At 39.5% G+C, this 22,952-nt stretch overlaps 1 protein-coding gene across 1 annotated transcript in view; it reads left to right on the top strand.

Moving 5' to 3' along the window:
• The window catches only part of UST (uronyl 2-sulfotransferase), a 298,701-nt gene that overhangs the window by 147,336 nt on the left and 128,413 nt on the right, over nucleotides 1-22,952 (top strand). The window contains exon 3 of the mRNA XM_045066253.1: nucleotides 17,675-17,830. Coding sequence (XP_044922188.1) covers nucleotides 17,675-17,830 — 156 coding nt within the window. The remainder of the gene's footprint in view (nucleotides 1-17,674; nucleotides 17,831-22,952) is intronic.

Here is a 22,952-nt window from a genome sequence, read left to right as displayed (position 1 = left end):
GGGGAGAGGGAAGGAGGGAGGAAAATATTGCAGTTTATGGCAGGTTTTATCCAAAGGTTTCCAACGTGTAGGTTGTTTGCAAGTATATAGACCAGGAGAAAGAGCAGAGAAAGATTTCCAAGTCACAGTTTTAAACAGTTTATGTCAAAGCTTACCAAGTATTACTCCTCTGAAGTAATTACTCCTCTGAAGCTTCTAAGGGATTGTTTGTAAATTCCTGAAACATAAAATTGCATTTCCACTCTTGAATGCCGGTTACCCCAGATAAGATCATGCCCCATGACGGATTGGAGAACATAGTTTGGCCTTAAGAGCAACTCACAGAATTAGGTCAAGAGTTGTTTATTGACCATGTAATTTTTAAGGTGTGAAGTATGCAAAGGACAGACATAAGGCTTTTGCGCTGAAGCTGGGGGTGGAGTCATAGAGGCTGGAGGACGCTTCAGCTGTATTTCTGAGCAAATTAGTGTGTTCTGTGGTGTTTTAAGGCAACGGTCCATCTACTGCCGGGAGTCTTTGCCATAACCGAGCTGATTAAAGCCGTGTGGTGAGTAACACTTGACGGGCTGCTAGCACAGATGGTGTTTATGACAGATGCATCTCCTTATCCGGCTACCTTTGACTTCCAACCATAAATATTTTATAAACTACCCAAGAAAAGAGAGCACCTTGTCAAAGGAAGGAATTTTAAAGTTAAAGAGCTTGAAGAGAGAAAGCACGGAGCTTCCCAGTGACATATTTTGATCATAGACATAGAATTTTTAAGCCAGTGGTGCTGCTATGCAGTGTCAGTACACTGCAGGACCGAAAGGAATGGTTTGAGACTGGAGCACTTTTCCCACGAGTGTCTTGATTTGCTCAGAGGATAATAATACGCGTGGCCATGTTTAAAAATTAACAAAATTATCAGAAACTAAAAAAGGAAGGGTCAGCCTCAGTTAAAAATGCATCTGGTGGTGGGGGTGCCTGGGTGGCTCAGTGGGTTAAGCCACTGCCTTCCGCCTGGGTCATGATATCAGGGTCCTAGGATCGAGTCCCGCATCGGCTCTCTGCTCAGCAGGGAGCCTGCTTCCTCCTCTCTCTCTCTCTCTGCCTGCCTCTCTGCCTACTTGTGATCTCTCTCTGTCAAATAAATAAATAAAATATTAAAAAAAAATGCATCTGGTGGAAAGCAGCACAAAACCTAACTACACTGGCCTAAATAGGTGAGAAGTCTTATTTATTTCCTGCAAAAAGCAGCCCAGATCTGGTATAATGGCACAGTGATGCCATCAGGGATCTATCTCGTTTCTTTTTCTACAGATAAATCTCATTAGCATGTAGAGTTTAGCTTGTACAATGATCCTAATGTTTGTTTCCTAACTGTTGCAAGAGGGCTGCTGCATCTCTAGGCATTGCACCTGTGTTCCAGGAAGGAGAAAGGAATGGAATGTACAAGTTTGACAAAGGATGCCAGATGAGTCTGCTCATTGTTAGAAGTTTTCTTAAAAGGCCATTTCAGCAATGTCCCTTTATATCTCATTTATTTGTTAAATGGCCAGAATTTGATCACTTGGTCACCTCCGATTTCAGATGAGTCTAAGTGGAGGAATATTTCCGGTTGGGTTTATTTTTATCAAGAGTGAAACCATGATTCCATTAGGATGGGAGGAAGAATAGATACTAGGTAGGCAACAAGCAGAATCTGCCACAGAGATGGTCATTTCAAAATATTTTATGTAGTTGGTAATAGGTTTGAAAAATGCTGGTTTTCCATATTAAATATGAGAAGACTGTGGGAATAAAAGGAAGCAGCCAACAGTACAAAAATGGCATATGTTTACTTTCCAAATAAAATATCCACATTTAATGCAGACAAAATAACTGGTTAGTCGATCAATCATTATTGTATCCCTCTTATGTACTGGACCAAAAAACATGTACTGTGACAAAAAGGAAACATAAAGAGAAGGGAGAGAGAGAGCAAGAGGGAAGAAGGGACAGAGGCAAGGAGGGAGGGGGAAAGTCATAGCAGAACTTTGAGGTTTTAGCCTTCCCAGAGCCTTACAAGCTAGTGCGTGCATCCGGTTGGCATCCTTGTCCCAAGACCAATTAAAGAATGATACAAACCTTCACGTGCCTAACTAAGGAATGAGTTACTAGGTATAGACTCTATTTGACTTTCAGAGAGAATGGGCCTCAGTGCAACCCAGAAGTGTTAGACAAGCCTTCGAAGAAGTTGGCTTTAACGCAGACTTCCACTAGCTTTTCAAAATATTAGGTCTCCTTGTTGTGAATGATAAAAGCCCAAATGAGATTGCTTAAACAAATACAAAAGTGTGTGTGTGTTCGTGTGTGTTTGTGTATGCGTGTGTATTTGTGTACATACACACTGGTGGGGCTATATTTAGGGGAGAGGTAATGTATTTACCCATATAACTAAAGCCTTTCAGCCAGGTATGGCTGGATCCAGGGACTCCATTGGTCCCATCAGCTCTGGTCTATTCTCCCAGTTCTTGGGCAGCCTAACTAACTCTTAGGTAGGTCCTCTCTTTTGGTGGTTAATTGGTTGCCTTCAGGCATCTTACTCAGTAATGATAGTAGAAAAAAGGACTTGACTTTCAATGGGCCTACAAATTCCTGAGATGGAGTTTCAGTGGACACCTAAGTTCAGGTGCCTGTCCGTTAACCAGTTGTCATGTCCAGTGGATGGGATGTGCTGGTTGACTGTGCCCAGTTCGAACATCCTCGCAAGAGGCAGGGTTGAGGGCACCGCTCCGAAAATCTCAAGAACGGAGCAGGGAAGGGGGTGATTCTCTAAAAGGCAATGCAGATACTACTACCAGATGAAGGAGGAAAGATTCTAAGTGTTGTTAATTGTAATAACAACTTGAAACTGAGTCAAGCTTGCAACTGGCATACCATGAAGTTGTGGATATGCCATAGGCAAAAAAAAAAAAGATAGATTTTAAATTGATATTTTCACAGGCCAGAGAATAACAGGAATACATTTTCTTTGTTGGTGAACTTATTAAATACTTAGCTCATTCTTCAAATGAGCAAATAATTGGACCATTTATAGGAAATGTAAAATAAAATGGTAAAATATAAATGAAAACATAACAGAATCATGGTAAACATAAATTCAAATAGAAGCTGTAATATACGGAAACCCTAAGTTCAAAAAACTGCTGTACTTGAACAGCTTTTACCCTCAATTTCCTGGTAGCCGAGAGGAAAAATAGGGCCATCAACAGTTACACACTCCTCGTCTTCCACAAAGCAGAAATATACCAGTTTGCCAGGTGGTGTAGTAGATTAAAGAGCACACATGTGGGCTTGAACACCAGCTCTACAATTGACCTTGGACAAATGATTTAATTTGCCTAATTCCCAGTTTTTCATCTTTTATATTGGAATACCTGTATTCACAGTATAGGTTGTTTTACAAATTGGGATAATTACATGTAAGATACCAACCAATAAGCCCTGCAATGAGAAAAAAAATAATAATTAAGAAGTTAGGAGACAGAGTGGTCGATTACTTCATCACCAACACAGAACTGGATTGTGTGATGCTGTATCTTATGGTATCACGTAATGACCACAAAGGTCATGAACACATCACTCAGTCAAGGCAGCTCTTGATGGGGCCAAGAAATTTTGCCCAATAGACAGCTTTGTGATAGCCCAACTCCATCCAAGAGTAAAACCCAGAGTCTACAGAGAAATGGATGGATTCTGTGTCCCTCTAACAATCTTCCTTATGTATCATGTCCTTTAACCAGGCTTTTGGTAGATCTCAGTGGCTTTCTGTTTGAGGATATAGTCCCTGGTGGGAGCCTGGAGTGCAGGTTTGGGTGGATGATGAGCCCCTGGTGTAGGTTGGTCTTCTGGCCTAACCTGACACTCTGGCCTAGGAGGATGGTCGTCCTGTTGGCAAGGACTGCATTTTCCCCCAGAGCTCCCTTCAGAACAGCTCCAGTCTGAGAATCAGCAGTAGACACTTATAACCTGTTGCTCTTCCTCTCATTTCAAATTTCAGGTTTCTTTATTTCACCACTTGTATCTATCTCACCATGAACTCCGCTAACAAGGATTTTCTCAATCTTCATTCGGTCCAACTCCTTTACACTTATGGGGAAAATCAGAAGTTTTATGTCCAGTGGGGGGGCTCTCTAAATATGAAGATAGTTGTTGCTCTGGGAATGGTCTTCCTTTGTCCCTCTTTCTGTTACTGTTTCTGTTTATTATAATAAAGTCCTGATGGCAGATACTGATGTCAGTTCTTTGAAAAGTATTTTTGGAAATAGTGATCTCTTTCATTTAGCAGTGTGTGATAGCCTGAATGTGATCGTGGTTCCCTAGAGGAAGTGGGATACATCATCTATCTTGGTGGGAATTTCTGAAAAATCTATTTACCCAGCACCAAGTCACAAATGAAAACAAATAAAAACCAGCCTACGTACTCCTCTGTATGCTGGTGGATTGGGTCTGTATTACTTGCCACACTTTTTAAAAAAGATTTTTTTTTAATTGTCTATTTGAAAGAGAGCAAAAGCAAGTGCATGAGAGGGGTGAGGGGCCGAAGGACAAGCAGGCTCCCCACTGAGCGGGGAGCCCAACAGGCTGGATTCTAGGACCCAGAGATCATGACCTCAGCCGAAGGCAGACACCCAGTGGACTGAGCTACCCAGTTGCCCCTACATGCCACACTTATTCAAAATTAATCCATTTAGGAAAAAGATGTACTTGTGAAAAGCCTCCAACGTGTAGGCAGTATGACATTTCTTCATCTGAGAGCAATTTAAATGTCTTATTACCATCTCCAGCTAAAAATACCTTATGAATTCCAGATTCTTTTGTGGAGTTAATCTTACAGCTCAAGTTCACCTTGTTGCTAATTCTTCATCTCATTTCAGTGTGTGCAGGGTGATGTCGTTTGATGTAGAAGGGGAATGTATTTGATCTGTCCCCTTCTCCAGCTATCAGCAACTTTATGCCAAGGGCTTAGAAGAACTTTTATGGGACACAACCAGCCAGTAGATCTTGGTTGTTTAGCAATATTCTCTGTGTATATCATCCTATTCCCTCTTCTGTAGCTGAGGAATGGGGTTTTCAAGAATGGATTTTTGAAGAATCAAGAAACAGTAGGTCCTTTGAGTACTTTTCTATAATGGACCCTATTGCTTGCTTCCCTCTCATCCATTTCTCCACAGTCCCTCCTCCTTAGCAGAAATCTGTTAATTTGCTTAAATTGTATAGAATGGGAAAGGTTAATCCCATCCTCAACTCAAAGATAGCTCCTAAGTGATTTAAGGTGATAAAGGCGGTCTCATTTGGTTTGCTAATGGTTCGTTTAGAGAGAGCTGCTGGCTTGGACCTAGCCAAGGAAATGTGAGTGGAAATTTTCTCATGCCCTTTTAGGTAAGATTTTCAGATCTTAAAGGAAATATCCAAGAAGGATAGTCTCTTCTTCCCATGGACTGTGTCATTCTGCATGTAATGGCTGGAATCGCAGCAGCCATTATGAAACATGAGGAATGCTAGTCTGAGCACAATAATGGAACAAAGATGTGGAATGGGTCCTAAGATCTCCATACCTAACAATTTCTATTTTGAAAGAGAACATCTTTTCTTTATTTGTAGGAGACTATGTTTTCCTTATTGTTTGAATTGGATTGGGTTTTCTCTTACCTGCAAACAAGAGCACCCTCACTGATGTAGGGAGATATTATATGAGGCAACCACAGAAATTCTTTAGCCACGTTTAAGCCAGTCGTTCTGAGAGCTGTAGGTCATCAGTCTTCCTGGCCTGTCTCTCTGTGCCTGGTGGGCATGAGTTAACACTAGCTCAGAGAGCTGATGAACTTAACATGATGCGTTTTCTTTGCATTACACACATGCAACACACACACACCTCTCAAGAATATGAAAAATGCCAGGAAGCCAACTCAGCATAGCCAAGTCAAGCATGGAGGGCTAGAAATTTCCTTATTAATTCCAACCAACAAGAATCAGGTAGGTGTACTTTGGCAAAAGGAGAATGGCTGATTTGAGGTTACCCAGTTTCTGGAGAATACCAAGGCCCAGCTCAAAGGTCATGTTCTCTGTGAAACTTCCCCTGAGCCTTCGAGGCCAAGTTCATCACCCCTTCTTCCTCTTCTCCTGTTATTGTATGCAATTCCACAGTGTCTGAGAACCAGCAGGTCAGTGTTTGGTTCCTTTGTTAGACTGTGAGTTCACACAGGGCAGGGTACTTGTCATAGCCTTTGTTGTATTCATTCATTTTACAACTATTTATTGAGCTGGGTACTGAAGCTGCAGTGGTAAGGAAAAGCAGATGTGCCCTTACAGTCATGGAATTTAGAGTCTAGTTGGAGGCAGACAATCAAATCAGTGCAATAATCTGTTCATTTCTCTCCACTAACCAAATGACAGGCACTCTATAAGGAGCTCAGGAATTATCTGTTGAATCCAGGCACAAAATTTTCAATATTCCAGAGGGTGTCTTCTGTGCCTGAAGGCTTTCCTAAGTTCGTATTGTGGAGGAAAGACTCCCAGAGGCAAGCAGGGTCCAGACCCAGTGTGCAAGCTCTTTTTAAAGAATTTCTTTAAAACTTTATTTATTTATTTGACAGAGATCACAAGTAGGCAGAGAGGCAAGCAGAGAGAGAGAGAGAGAGAGAGAGAGAGAGAGAGGAGGAAACAGGCTCCCTGCTGAGCAGAGAGCCCGATAGGGGCCTGGATCCCAGGACTCCGGGATCATGACCTGAGCCGAAGGCAGAGGCTTTAACCCACTGAGCCACCCAGGTGCCCCGCAAGCTCTTTTTAAAAACTCTGCCTGCATCATGCTTCGTAACATCTCATTGACCAAAGCAGATTGTGTGGCCAGGCTCAAGGTCCATGTGGAAGGAGATTACACTTTGGATGGATAGAGTGAGGGAGAACTAATTTGGGACGGTTACTGTACCAATCTGCCACACTATTTTAAATTGTGGGCTATGTTATAAAAATCTTAAACTCAGCCAAGGAATTTAAACAATGATCATTTGAATCCAAGAATAAGTTTCTTGCTATAAATTCACACTCAAACTAAAATTTGATTCAGACATTTTACATGGAAAATAATGATGTGGTTCACAACGAGCAGTGAATCTAAGCCTTTGGTCTTTAAAACCTTTACACAGAGCTTAGATGAGAGAGTGGGGGTATTGACAGCCACGCAGGGCTGTTCCCCCAGCTTTTATACTATTTACAGTGAGGGCAGTTTTCTCTTGTGACATTCGTAATGAGAATAACTGACTCTTCTCCCCCACCATCAGTTGACTAGTTGGTCCAGAGCAGCAATCCCCACCATAGCTTATGAAACTTATAATCAATAGTCAACACTTCTCCTCTATTACATTATAAAAAATTAGTTTTTAGATTGGGTTCAGAGTATAAATTCTTATTTTAAAAAGAAGGGCAAAAAGAACACATATGAAGAAATGAAGTAGGACTCCTTGGTGGCTTAGTTGGTTAAGCATCTACCTTCAGCTCAGGTCATAAACCTGGGGTCCTGGAATCGAGTCTCACATCAGGCAGCTTGCTCAGCGGGGAGCCGGCTTCTCCCTCTGCCCCTTACTCCCCCTGCTTATGCCTGCTCTCTCTCTCTCTCTGATAAATAAATAAAATCTATAAAACAAATAAATAAAACTTAAGTTTAGAGCAGACTCTTAAATCTTAAAAGTCTAAAATGTCTCTGCATGTCTTATTTGGAGAAAAATGTGACTAAGAAAAAATGTGTTCTAGATCCGAATGGAGAATTAAAAACTGAGTATGTGAGTCTGGTGGAAAGATTATCTACCCAAAGGCATCATCATAACTCCATATCCTGGTCTAAAACTTAACCTAAAAGTTAATTGAATCAGTTAATACTAAAAATGAAACTAATTTGAGGACCCACTCCTTCTTTGTTCTTTCCGGTAAATCTGCAGCTCACTTTCTGAGTTCTGCTTAATAAGGAACTTGTAGATCACAGAATACATAGCATATAAGAAAGTTCTGGAAATGGCTGGGATTGGCATAGATTTACTACAGCAATATCACTTACAGTGTCTTTGAGCTCAACAAAACATTCAAGGTATATACACAGGATGAGGAGGGTTAAATAGGAGTGCCAAACCCATACTGGGTTTCTCCATTTGATTTTGATTGTAAAAGCCATCAAGAGGGTTTGAACAGCCCTTAGAAGAGTGGAAAGAGGTTCTGAGCACACATACAGTTGGCCTACCATGTGCATGTAGAAGCAAGACTAAGTCCCACTTTGAAATATTCCTTTCAGGATGGTTTAGCCTATAACGCTTATCCATCCCCCACATTCTGCTCATGATTCATATATGCGGCATGTGGACATCATTCCTCTTTTCTGTCAAACATCTGAGTATTCCATGGACTCAGTTTTCTATAGACCACACTGAGGTTTGAATACAAGAAACTGTAACATTCTGGAGTAATGAGACACCCAGATTATGGGCTTTTTCCTGCCTGTGATTCGTATACTGGCCAGACAAAGAAGCATCGAGAAGGTTGCAGAATTAAAAAGTGAATCTGCCTTTTCTTAATAGTTTTTTTTCATTTGTCAGTTTGAAATTTGACAGTATCCATCTTCTTGTCCATGGCATTGATAGCGATCACCCAAGGTCATCTGAAATTTGAGTTTTTAATCAAGATAGGACTCATTTTTTTCCTGAAGAATACTTCAGAGTTCTAACTTTAATGTTTTAATCATCACATCCAAAAATTGCTTCTGGCTCCTTGTGAAAATTGCTTCTTTGTATGAGGATCCTGTTATAGTAAAAAGGTATTACATTCCTACAAATAACATAATGATGTATATAATGGAGATAAGGACATTAGATAGATCAGAATGGAATGAATATTTAGAAGTGTAAGATTCCTTCCAAATAAATCCCTGAATGAACATCTGTAAGTATTGTGCAGTCAGTCCTGCCTTACCATCATGGGACATGAAGGGGGAGGGGACTTGAAATCACTGGGTTCAACATCCCCAGTTTGCACTTGCAGAAATGTTGGCCCAAAGAAGTTGTTCAAGGTCACTTGCTCAAGGTCACTCAACTAGTTTGGCTGAAGGGAAAGTCAAAGTTTTATGAATGACCAATATGACAGCATTGGTTCCATTACAACATTTAATAGTATTTTTATCCAGTTTATCTAAGTAATAGACACATATTTATTAAATACCCACTATGCACATGAAATATCTAATCTATTACAGGAATAAAATAGATGGGCTTGTATTGCTTTGTAGTTATTCGTCTTTCTGTAGATAGCATTAGACATGAGACTGCTTTAAGAGGCATCAGGGAGAAAGGAGAAAGCATAAGGTTCATACTTGGCAAGCCTTCTGGGAGAAGATAGGTTATGAATTAATTAGAAGACACAGGGTTACCATTTTTGAGTACTGGATAGGAAGAACTTTCTATTCAAGAGGTTTGGCAGTGAGGGAACATAGGGGATTTTTAAAGATTTATTTATTTATTTATTTATTTATTTATTTATTTATTTACTTGGGGGAGGATGGGTAGAAGGAGAGAGAGAACCCTCAGGCAGACTGCCTGCTGTGCATGGAGCCCAACATGAGGCTCCATCCTGGGACCCTAAGATCATGACTGAGCTGAAAACAAGAATTGGATGCTTAACCAACCATGCCACCCAGGTACCCTAAGTTCTTAATTGTGACCTATGTGTTTCCTCCTCTGAATGGAGGCAATTAGCCCAGGGATCTGTAGAGTTGATGGTGCTTGCCAAATGGAGATGCATTTGTCAGAGGCCCTAGCATGGCTTGGTGGGCAAAAGTCAGCTACAAGTTCTATAAAGTTCAACTGAAAGGTTGAAGCTCTACGCAGGCTGTGGTGTTTGGTGATGGTTTTAAACAGAGAGCTGGAAGTGATTAAAACTGTGGGGAGGAAGAGAATCATAAGAAGAACATCAAAGAAGATTTATTACATGACCGGCCAAAACAAGAGTGAGACATGGACAGAAATGTCAAAGGTTCCAAAAGAGAACCACGTTCCAAAAGTTCAGCACAAATTACTGGAACTTTTTTTTCTATTTCTTTTATGAATATATCTGACAAGGAAAAATACTAAAATCTAGTTTTAATTTTTAAGGCATTTCCAGGTTATATCTTAACAGCAATATAGGTTAAAATGGATAATAGTTTATGAAGAGAGGATCAGGGCGCCTGGATGGCTCAGTGGGTTCAGCTGCTGCCTTTGGCTCAGGTCATGATCTCTGTGTCCTGGGATCGAGTCCCTGCTCGGCAGGGAGACTGCTTCCCTCTCTCTCTCTATCTGCTTGCCTCTCTGTCTACTTGTGATCTCTCTCTGTCAAATAAATAAATTTTTTTAAAAATCTTAAAAAAAAAAAAAGAATAGAGGATCATTTATTGGCTTCTAGCCCAACCCTCCACTTTTATGGATAAGGAAGGTGTGACATGGCTGACTCCTAGCACCACAGTATCCTGGGAAACTTTAAAATGAGGACTCACCAGGTGGATCTGAACTGCTGCTCAAAGTCATAAGGGCAGTGGGGAGCAGCTATGTCCCTGAGTGTGCCCACATTAGTATGAGCAGCTATGGGAGAAAGGGGCTGTCGAAATCCCATGGTGCAGTTTTGTTCCTCAAAGAAAGCTGTTTCATCTTCAGCATAACATTAGAACCATTAGGTCTAATGCTTTGATGATGTTTAGTATAAATTTCAGTAGGTTAAGGTTACTATGCATTCCCATTAGCCAGCACACCTGTTCTCTAACCAGCCCAGATGAGTAGGCATCACTGTGGAGTGAGAGTAGTCGTCAGGCTAATCATGACTTTTAACTCAGGTTGGAGGCCATCAGCACTCCAGGGAGACCCAAGGAAGACAGGACACGCTTTTCCCCAACTCCCCTCCAGCATTTATGTAGGCAACCCTGCCCCCAACCTTGGCCCCTTAGTGGTAGCCAAGGCTCCTGGGAGCATGTTAGAGCTGGATTTCAGACCCTCATCCTAGACTTTGTTTCAGTTAGTCTTAAAGCGGGGCCCAGAAATCTTAGCTTTAAAGTTGCACAGGTAATTCGAATATACAGCCATTTGGGAACCACAGCTTCTAACATACCATATTAAATGTCGTTTTGCAAAGGCTTAAAAATAAGCAGGATTGACATTAATTCTTCTAACAAGACCACTCCCCAGAGAGTCCTGTAATCATAGACAGTGAAAATGTTGGTCCAGCCCAAGCTTGCTTTTTACCTAGAAAGTCTTCTTTATCCCCATTCTCGTTGCAAACCAGGGACAAGCAATTGCAACCGTGGACGTCATCTGGTGGTAGTTACTGTTGTGCTCAGGATTTTGGAAAGACTTCTGTTTATTTGGCATGCTCCACACAAGCCTGTCAGCCCCTGGGGATTTGTGGCATTTGCAGAACTTACAAGGCAGGCAACATAAAAATATATAATTCATAGAGTGAACTATTTTGGAGCTCCCTTCACTTTTACAAATTGGCCATAAAATAGAAACCACAGACATAACATTCATATAACCATAGTTGCCAAGAATGAAGAATCATTTGGGGAGTGGGGGAGGATGAGGACTTTCAGTGTGTACTTCTTTATAGGGCATCCAAAGAAAGAGTAAATGTTCAAAATTTGTATGTAATTCCAGTTGGGGTATGGTTTTTCTCCTGACAATTGTCAAATATCTGTTGAAAAAGGAACAAGGCTATTGAGGTTGATCTTAAGAGTCGTTTGAAAGTCATTAAACTTATCATCTAAAGGCATTTGCTTGTCTTGATAGACATTTCAAGTGTATTTAGGATTTCATATATGTTTTACTATGACTTATTGCTTTCTGGTTTTCCCTTTCCTGGTGGAAGAGGTTCACAGTATCCAAGGCTCTGTGATCACCTACAGTAGACTGGGGGAAGGAGCAAACTGGAAACTGGATTTTTTTTTCCTCCTCTTCACCCATTAGCTGCTTTGACATTCTGGGAATTGCATTAGCTTCTAAAACATGTCTTCTGGAAGGATAATGAGAGCCTACTCAACTCCTGTCTGTTCCACCTGAGCATTCCAGAGACTTGGGTAATGGGTGAGTAATGGCCAATGACACTGGTTGTGATCGTTGACCATTGACAAAAACAGCATTTAATGGAGTTGGACACATGCAAGACATAAAAGAGGAAATAGTCTCTCTCACGGAAGTCATACTAAAAATTATTTTCACCATTTGATGTTATATTAGAGTGTTTTCTTAGGGATCAGGAGAGCCACAAGCTGGGTTTTAGTTGTTATATGCCACTTTTCGATCTTGAGAATGCCAACTGATCTCTCTGAGCCTTGGTTTGCTCATCTAAAAATAGTCATGATATCTCCCTCACAGAGTAGTTGAGAGGATGAAAACACAGCATAAGAGGAAACTCAAGCCAAGCTAAACACAATCGGGCTGGGCGTGAGGGTGACAGAGAGCAGTAGTGCTGGGGTGAGGAGGGGATTGGAGTGGGTGGATTATTCATAATTGCTCTAGACTCAAACTCTGTTGTTCTGTGAGTCTATCATCTATGGAGAAGAGGGGGGCCCACAGGAGAGTTACTTAGGTGCAATTAGTGATACTTAAATTATTTGGTAATTTAACCTCCCAGAGAAATGCCCAGCTAGAATGAAGACACACTATTTGACTCAATGTCATTAACAAGGATTAAAAGCGTTTACATGGCACAGAGCCTAGGACAGGGTAAGGGTCAGCCTTTCATAAAAATCAGTTCCTTTATCCCCCTTCTTTTCCAGAAAGAACACTTCAAATAAAAACTGGCAATGATTTTTAAAGCAGACCTTCAGAAGCCGATCTATAGCTCTACCAAAGCGGAGATGAATCAACTTGTTGCTGTTGCTAATTTTATCACCTTATCCAACATCAACACATTGATTTCGCCTGCTTAAATTTGCCAGTTTCCAGAGCATTACATAGGTTCTTTTAGAAAATGATTTAAAAGCCCCATCCTAACTTTGAGAAAGGTTTATGTTTGTGATGGTGTATGTTGTGTCTTTAACAATCACCAGACTGATTCCAGTTTCATCCAAAAACACATTTTTAGCTGTTTTCCTACCCTGTAGCTGTGTACTGGTGTTTAAAGAAATGGTAAAAATAGAGTCACAGTGGGGATGTTAGGCTCTCTTTTCTTTTAAAATGTTATTGTAGATACAGCTGTGGGAATGATGCAGGGATTTTTGTTTTTATGTAGTTTTTTTTTTTTTTAACTAAGGTCTGATTGACATGTAACAATATCTTAGTTCCAGGCACACAGCATAATGATTTGATATCTGTGTACATTGCAAAATGATCACCACAGTAGGTGTAGTTAAATATGTCACCATATGTAGCGAAAACATTTTTTTCTTGTCATGACAAAAGTGTTCTTCTTAAATAACAAATATTTATAACTTATTTGGTAAGCTCCCACAAGACTAATGAAAGAATTGGAATGAACATTTAAAAAAAATTTTTTTTTTCTACACGTATTTATCTGAGAGAGAGAGCATGAGCCGGGGGTTGGGTTGGAAGGAGAGAAGGAACCATGCTCCTGCTAAGCAGGGAACCCAACTTGGGGTTCAATTCCAGGACCCTGAGATCATGACCGGAGCTAATAGCACACGCTTAACTAAATGAGCCACCCAGGCACCCCATGAGCATTTTTTTATACCAAATAAAAAATAACCAAAAGATAGATAAAATAACCAAATAAATAAAATAAAAATAACCAAAAAGATAGATAATATCTTTAGTTATTATCAAAAGGAAATAGATAGGAAGCCTGCTCTTGTGTTAATGACTCAGAAATTTCAGGAGACATTAAGGTTTTCACTGAAGGTTTATAACTATAAGTGCCTCCGTTCTTCACGTAAATCTTCTAAGATACATCTGTACTCTTAGGGTAAAGCACTTGTGAATGTGATAACACTACTTCTTAGTCAGCAGTTCGGGTATAACAAACAGCTCTCTCTTGCTCTACTAGGCTGTGCTAGAAGACAGGGAAGATGCATTCGTCCCGACTCTTAAGACGTTTATTTCTTCGGAGAAATGAAAATTTGTGTTTATATTGGCAGCTTTGTCACTCCAACCTGGTTATTATGGGAAGTCCAACTTACAAACACTGTTAATATCCTATTCTATTGCAACCACCCTAGATCATGACCTCATGAGGAACACCGTATATGAATTATCTGAATATCTGAACTTTTGCCATTGTTGCCAGTGAGCATACTCTTTGGGCACTCACTGACAAAACTATAAGCAAAATGACCTAGTATAATGATTATCTTTCTACCCTGATGCCTTTTATTATCATCTGGTTAGAAAGGTCAGCTGTATTTGAAGATTCTCCTGGTCTCACATTTTAGCGGAATCGTTGTGTGAGTTATGTTAAACAGCACATTAAATCCCTCATTGAAGTCAACCAATGTTTGTTGAGGCCCTATATATATGTATATGGCATGTTCTAAGCAGTATGACACACAATAAAAGATATTGACTGGTCCTAAAACAACAACCACCACCACAATAACAAGGTATTGCTCGTTAAAAAAAATATATATATACTGGAGAAATTATATCAAAATGGTACATGATATAATTGCTAAGTGAGTGATACAGATATTATGTTTTACTCCAATGGCAAGTAGCCAAATATACTCTAATGGCAAGTTCGAAATTCATGAAATGTTACTCTGCATATAAAATATTTCAGAAAAGTAAGTAAACCTGTAATTACAACGGCAAAATTCATATTATATACAGTAGGCAAGTTAGGATATTTATGTTTATATTGTACTATAGCTTTGGGCCTTTTTATGGCCTTTGTTTTAGGGTATGTTCTGAATGAAGGACTTCTAAAGATCTTTTGTCAATTGTTACTCAATGTTGAGCATTCAAGATGGAAATATTATTGGGGATATAAATATTTAATCAGTGGCTTTTCATAATGGCTTCTTAGTCTATCAAAATCATTATAAACTGGATAATTCAAAAAGAAAAAGAAAAAAAGGGCATCCATATTGGGAAGGAAGAAGTAAAATTATCTTTGCAGATGACACAATCCTGTATATAGAAAATCCTAAAGAATCCACACAAAAAAGCTATTCAAGCTAATAAATGAATTCAGCAAGATTGAAGAATACAGGATCTATATACAAAAATAAACTGTTTCTATCAGTGAACAGTCAATCCAAAAATGAAATTAAGAGGACAAATCCATTCAAAATAGCATCAAAAGAGTAAAAGGAGTATGAGGCTTATATACTGAAAACTACAAAACATTGTGAAACAGATGAAATGAGAACTAAATAAAGTAGAAAGACATCCCATGTTCATGGATTGGAAAACTTAATCTTACTAAGATAGCAGTAGACCCTAGATTGATCTACAGTTTCAACACAATCCATATCAAAATTTCAATTGCCTTTTTTTTTTTTTAACAGAAATTGACAGGCTAGTTCTAAAATTCGTATGGTATGCAAGGGATCCAGTATAGCCAAAAAATCTTGAAAAGGAACAATGTTGGAGGAACTCACCCTTTTCAGTTTCAAAACTTATAACATGGCAAGAGTAATAAAAACTGTGTCGTACTGGCATAAGAATAAACACATAGATCAACAGGGGAGAACTGAGAGTCCAGAAATAAACTCATAAATCTATGGTTAGTGGATTTTCAACAGGTGCCCAACAATAGAGAAACAATAGAGAAAGAATAGTCTTCAATAAATGGTGCTGGGACAAATGGCTATTCACATGCAAATGAATGAAGTTTGATCACTAGCTAACATCATACACAAAATTAATTCAAAATGAATCAGACCTAAATGTTTCCACTAAAACTATAAAACTCTTAGGAGAAAACATTCATGTGTTAGGCAATGGTTTCTTAGCTGTAATACCAAAACCATAGCACACTGAAGAAAACTTAGATAAATTAAACTTCATCAAAATTAAACACTTTTGGACTTCAAAGAACAGTCAAGAAAACCCGCAGAATGGGGAAAAATATTTGCAGATCATATATTCACAAATCCAGAATAAATATAGCTCTTTTAAAACTCAATAATAAAGAGAGAAATAATCCAGTCTTAAAATGGGCAAAAGATTTGAACAGACATTTCTCCAAAAAAATTATACAAATGTCCAATAAGCATATGAAATATGCTCAACATCATTAGTCATCCAGGAGATGCAAATCAAAACAATGAAATACCACTTCCCATCCATTAGGATGGCTATAAAAAAAAAACAGGCAATAGCAAGAGTTTGCAAGGATGTGGAGAAATAGGAACTTTCATGAATTGCTGGTGAAAATATAAAATGGTGCAGCTGCATTGAAAACAATTTGGCAGCTCTCCAAAGAATTAAACAGAATTACCAAATGATCCAACAGTTCCACTACTAGGATATACACAAGATGAATCAAAAACATATGTCCACATAAAAACTTATACACGGATGTTCATTGCAGCATTATTCATATTATTCATAGTAGCCCCAAAGTGAAAACAATCCAAATGTGCATCAACTCATGAACATATAAACAAAATATGATATATCCATACAATGTAATCTTATTTGGCCATATAAAGGAATGAAGTACAGATTCACACTATAATATGGATGAATTTTGAGCACATTATGCTAACTGAAAGAAGCCAAACACAAAGGTCATGATCTTATTTGTAAGAGATGACCAGACTGCTATAGGTGAAAACCATAGAGACAGAAAGTAGATAAGTGGTTTCATGGGACAAATCGGTGAGGGAAATGGAAGGTGAGTGCTGATGGGTTTGAAGTTTCTTCCAGGGGTAATGAAAACATTCTGTAATTAGATAGAGGTGATAGTTGCACAACTTTTGAATACATTAAAACCACTGAATTGTACACTTGGAAAGGGTGAGTTTTATTGTGAGTTTTTATTTATGTCTCAATTTTTAGTTACTGGATTTTTTCATGACCACTCTACAAATTAAGTTCTAATAAAGCATAATACAACTTGCAAAGGCATATTGTCATCAAAGCACATATTTGTATGTTTTGTTCCTAAGAAGAAACAAAAGCGGCTTCCTAATTCTTCTTAAAGTTGACCTGAAATTTTACCAGTTTTAAGTATCAGGACATAAAGAGAGATAATGAGTTCAAGATTTCTCTCAAGTTATATTATGAAGGTAAAACATGAGTTCATTGTTTCCATTCTCCCATTGACTTGACAAGGACCCTTCTCATTTAGACTGATTAGACATTTGTTGTTCTGAAGTTGAGGGAAGAATCCTAGTTGCTCTAACCCAAAGTCTCGGTTTTTTCATTTTATTTTATTTATTTTCAGTGTTTCAGAATTCATTGTTTATGCACCATACCCAGTGCTCCATGCAATATGTGCCCTCCTTAATACCCATCACCAGGCTCACCCAACCCCCCACCCCATGGTCCATATATACAATACAATATCCATCAGAAAGGGTGAATACCCAACTTTTGTATCAACATGGACGGGACTGGAGGAGATTATGCTGAGTGAAATAAACCAAGCAGAGAGAGTCAAGTATCATATGGTTTCATTTACTTGTGGAGCATAAGGAATAACACCAAAATCTCATATTTGCTCTCTCATTCTTTCCCAGGTGCTACCTTTCCCCAGCCAGGTGGTGTACAACAGAGTAGGCAAGTGTGGGAGTCGTACTGTGGTCTTGCTTCTGAGAATCTTGTCGGAAAAGCACGGATTCAATTTGGTCACGTCAGACATTCACAACAAAACCAGGCTTACTAAAAATGAACAAGTAAGTTGTCTTTGCCCATGATTCACTGTACTTCTGTGTCAATTCATTTGTGTAATTAGTGGGTGTCTTATAAGACATCCTTCAAACACCTAACAAATGAATACCAGAGTTGCAACGTCATACTATATTTTTGCCAGAGTGTAGAAGGAAATTTAAGTTAAAGGATCTGAAGGAAGTCTTTAGATGGGAAGTTTCCCTGAAGGGATACTTCTATTAAGATGGATGAAGGATGGTGTGCACTTATCACTGTCTACTTAGCTGAAATTAGCAAGGCATGATTCTCAAATAATTACACCACTGAGCTACAAATTACGCTGACATCCTGACAACAAAAATAACAAAACAATTTTCATATTTCTTTTTCTGCTTTTTTTCACAATTGCCATAAGTCTTTATGGTTATATTAAAGAGAAAATTCTCTTTGGGCCAGGAATCTGATTGAGTGATAGAGGAACATGCGCTTCTTGCTATGGGTGAGCTCATAGATCTTGAACTTGCAAAGCAGCACTTGGCATATTCAGGGGAAGCCAAAGAATTACCCCATTTCCCAGGAAGAAGTCTGCCTCAATGTGGCCAAGTCATACCAGGGGGCATGCTGGTGGAAGATTAGGGGTGCTATAGTCGGCGGGGAGGCTATAAAGACAGGTTTTACTCTGTAGCTTCTACAAAAGCAGGGTAAACAGTCTCCATTGAGGTGGCTTGCTCCTGTCCAAAAGTTAGGCCCAAGGCTGTCATGGTCATTTTATAAGGTCAGTTTTGTTCTTGGTCTTAACAAGTTGCTTTTGTCCCCTTAGATACTTAGAATGGATAGCTACCAGCATAACTCCGAGTTCTCAGAAAATAGAGCCAGTAGGATGAAGATAGATAGATAGATAGATGATAGAGTAGATAGATTAAAAAGGGGGTTATTATGAGGAGTTGGCTCATGCAATAATGGAGGCCAATAAGTCCCACAATCTGCCATCAACCACCTGGAGACCCAAGACAGCCATTGGTGTCATTCAGTCTTAGTCCAAGTATGAAGGCTTGAGACCCAAGGGAGTCAATGATTAAATCCCAATGCAAGGGCAGGGGAAGGTAAGATGTGATAGCCCAGTTTACTCAGGGAGGCAGAAAGGAAGGGGAGAATTCCTTCTTCCTTTTCCTAGGTTTCTATTCAGGACTTCAAGGGAGTTGATGATGCCCTCCCACACTGGGGAGGGGGGTCTGCTTTACTAAATCCACTGATGCAAAGGCTAATTTCATCTGGAAACACCCTCACAGCCACACCCAGAAATATTACTTAATCTGGGCACCCCTTGGCCACTCAAGCTGACATATAAAATTAACCATCACTCTACCCAATGAGTACAGAAATTTCAGGAACAAACAAGACACATGGTTTACCATGAGATTGAAACCATAATTATGGAAATTTTTACCCATGCCCACTTCTTTCTGACATAATTCCCACCTTTGAGGCATTCAAAACCTCCCAAATAGAAGGCATCTTGTTATCAATTTACAGTAGCCGTCTTTCTCTTTTATCTTGGGGGATGGTAGGACTCTCGTAAGACAGTAACACAACTGGTCATACTCACCGTAAAGCCGCTATGTTCAGTGTCTCCCAGGGCAGAGATCCAAAATCCCCTTCCTTTGAAAACTTCCATTAAAGGGTCTCTGAGCATCAAGTTTGAACAGTCATTTCCAGACAGCAAAAAAAATTTTGAGATCAGCTCTTACAGGTTGTGTGGTAGGCTCTCTAGAAAAATGACACTTGGCAACATTTAAGGACATCACCATTTATGAATAACTGGAAAAGGACTAGGTTCTCTTTCATTTCCTTAGCTTATTGAATAGCTCATCTTATCAAGCTGGTTATGCTCTTGTCACTGCCGGAAAGAAAGCGACTAAATAATTAGCCTATGTTATTGCAATTTTATTACAATTATTAAATTTGCTTTTCCTTGGAGTCTAGGTCTTTGGGTCTGTGGGTCAGATTATATTTAAATATTCCTACATGTGGAAAGCATGTCCACTTCTCAGATGTCTCATAAGACAATGCAGGTTGAGGGGTACCTGGGTGGCTCAGTGGGTTAAAGCCTCTGCCTTCGGCTCGGGTCATGATCTCAGGGTCCTGGGATCGAGCCCCACATCATGCTCTCTGCTCTGCAGGGAGCCTGCTTCCCCCTCTCTCTCTGCCTGCCTTTGCCTACTTGTGATCTCTCTCTATATATATGTCAAATAAATAAATAAAATCTTTAAAAAAAAAAAAGACAATGCAGGTTGATTTTAGTGCCCACTGCTGAAAGGGCATAAGAGATGAGTTAACATAAACAAACCAGAGAGAAGGAATGAAGGTCCCCACAGTGTGAGATCCTGTGATGTTCAGGAACGCCCTAGAAGAGAAAAGATAAAATGTGGTGTTTAAACTAGGGCTTTGCATCCTGTGAGAAGCAAATGTGAAAAAGTAAAATACAGTTGTCACTGTCAAGTGAAGCATGTTAGATTTAAAAATAACAATAATTTACTAATGGTATATACATTGTTAAATCCAGAAGGGGTTAAAGACAGAGTCATCCTCCTCCTCTAAAAGAGAGGTTAGCTCTCATCTGTTTGGAATGATTGGCTTGTCTGGAAGCCAGGGAACAGACTAGACAATCTTTTAAGGTTCTTTCCAGCCCTGTGATTCCATGATATATTTATATAACTTCTAGCATAATCTGTGTATGGTGTAGTTGAAACATTTCTGATTCCTGTGGTCAGTATGACCTAGAATATATAGCATTACTTCATGATTCCAGATTCCTATTAAATTTTAAGGCAAGTCTTAAAAACTGCAGGCAATGATAAGGTAGGAAAAAACAAACATTTCGGCTGTGACAGCAAACGTAGCGAGTGACAGCTGCGTCTCTGCTTCTAGCTAACTGGTGGGACATGCCGAGACAAGAAGCTCAAGAATGCTAAAAGGCACTCTTTCCCCCGTTATACGCATCCCTTGTGCTCAAGTTACAGAGTGCATTAAACAAGCAGGGAAAAAATATTATTTTAACCTAGTATATTCAAGAAATAATTTGCAGTAAGAATAGTTCCTTTGCTTGGTAATTTATTAAAGGAAAAAGGAAGATGTGATTTTGGAGATGAGTTAACATTTTACAGTCAGTGGTTCTCAACCTTTAAGTCGGGGAGCTCTGACGACATGTTCCTATGGAAACACTGTTCCCCACAGCGAATAACAATCCCACGTCAGGTGCTGCATGAGTTAAACAGGCCCTTGTGGGCTGGCCCGGTCTCTCTCCACCATGTAGAACATTTCTTTTATGAGAAAATGTGTTCCAAGTTCCCAACGACTGACTTACAAATGAACTTTAGAATAGTATCCACTCATAAGACTGGAATTATCTATATCATTCCATTCATACACAAAGGCACTTCTCAGGGCCAGAGTCAAATTTGTGCATACATTTCTCCCTAGAGGATAGTTGTCATTAGACACACACACACACACACACCCAATACTAAGTTTAACTAAGTCTATTTAATGGAATAAGACACTAAAGGGATTATTAAAAAGGAAAGGGAGACCGAAGACACCAAATGTTACAATACCTATAAAAATCCCATTACATGTGCCCTTATAGAAACAGAAAGACCACTGAAGTTTATAGTTTTAAAATTTTACCTCAACAGAAGAGTGTGAATACCTGCTGCTGGCCAAATGCTGGACCTTTCCGGGACATAAGTTGCAAGCCCATGAACAACACATCATCTCATGTATACTCTGAAACCAGTTTTCGGTGTCTTGGGCTGCTTTGGATAATCTCTTAGAAAATCAGAAAATGGAGATGATATACAATATGAAAGCTAGGGAACTGTTTTCCCAGAAGACATGAGTATGATCGCCAAAAGACTCATAACCATCTTCGTTAATGGTCTGATGCTATTTCAGATCATGGCTCTGAGTGCAGTGAAGGTCAGAGTGCACCACAGGCACATGATGGATATAAAGGATTCAAAATTATTTCATTGTGGTGGGAGAGGGGCAAAAAACTGTTAGCACAGGAACCAAAGAGATTGAGAAAGAAAATAATTTTACTATTTTTATGTCAGAGCTACTGAGAATCACAGATTGGAAACAGTATCTACCACAGGTTCATTATTTTACTTTATTACTTCATGTCATTCTTGTGGACCAAAAGTTACACCAGTGAGTGGGTACAGATCTAATTTTATGGATGGGAAAATCAAGGCACCCAGATTAAGTCACTTTCCAAATATAGTCTAATAGAACATCTGTACTGCTTGGACTTGAACCTAGGTCTTCTTGAATCCAAAGCCATTCTCCTGATGCAGTGACTTTCCATTCTGGCAGCAGAGCAGAATCTGTAGCAGAGTCTTTTGAAACATATAGTTTCAATGGCCCTTCTCCTGGAGATTCTGGGGTAGAGGCCAGAAAACTTTGTATTTTTTGCTTTTAATGAAATGTCATAAAGGGTTAGAAATCCTGTCAAAACTATCATATCAGCATTTCCTTAAATGTGTTCCTGAAAATCTTAATCCTCAGAGGTATTTTTAAAGAAAATACCACGGGGGACGGGGGACACCTGGGTGGCTCAGTCGTTAAGCATCTGCCTTCAGCTCAGGTCATGATCCCAGGGGTCTGGGCTCAAGCCTGCATTGGGTTCCCTGCTTGGCAGGAAGCCTGCTTCTCTCTCTCCCACTCCCCTGGCTTGTGATCCCTCTCTCACTGTGTCTCTCTCTGTAAGATAAATAAGTAAAATCTTTTTTTTAAAAAAAGGAAGAAAATACCATGGTTAAGTAAATTTAAGGGAATGGTACTCCTAGCTCCCCCTTGGGAAGATTTATACCAATTGTTTACATTTTAAGGACTAAGAATTCTTTCAATTAAAACCCAAATTAACAATCAGTGAACTGGCTTTCCCTTAGAGTTTTCCGGTCTTAGTTGGCCGGGGGAGGCTTCCTGAGAGCTCGTGGCTATCACGGGAATCCCACAGAACTCCCACTCCTAGCTTGAAAAATGCTGCGCCAGCCTCTTCTGTCACTTCTGCCCATCATTCCAGGAAAGTCTCCTCTTTCACTATAAACTTCACATCTTCTTTGATTGTCTTCAACAGCTATTCAA

Source organism: Mustela putorius, unplaced genomic scaffold (assembly GCF_011764305.1).
Source record: "Mustela putorius furo isolate JIRA1106 unplaced genomic scaffold, ASM1176430v1.1 tig00003863_pilon_pilon_pilon, whole genome shotgun sequence".
NCBI classification, from domain to species: Eukaryota; Metazoa; Chordata; class Mammalia; order Carnivora; family Mustelidae; genus Mustela; species Mustela putorius.
The sequence above is the reverse complement of the archived record's forward strand: the minus strand, read 5'-3'. Positions and strand labels throughout refer to the sequence as shown.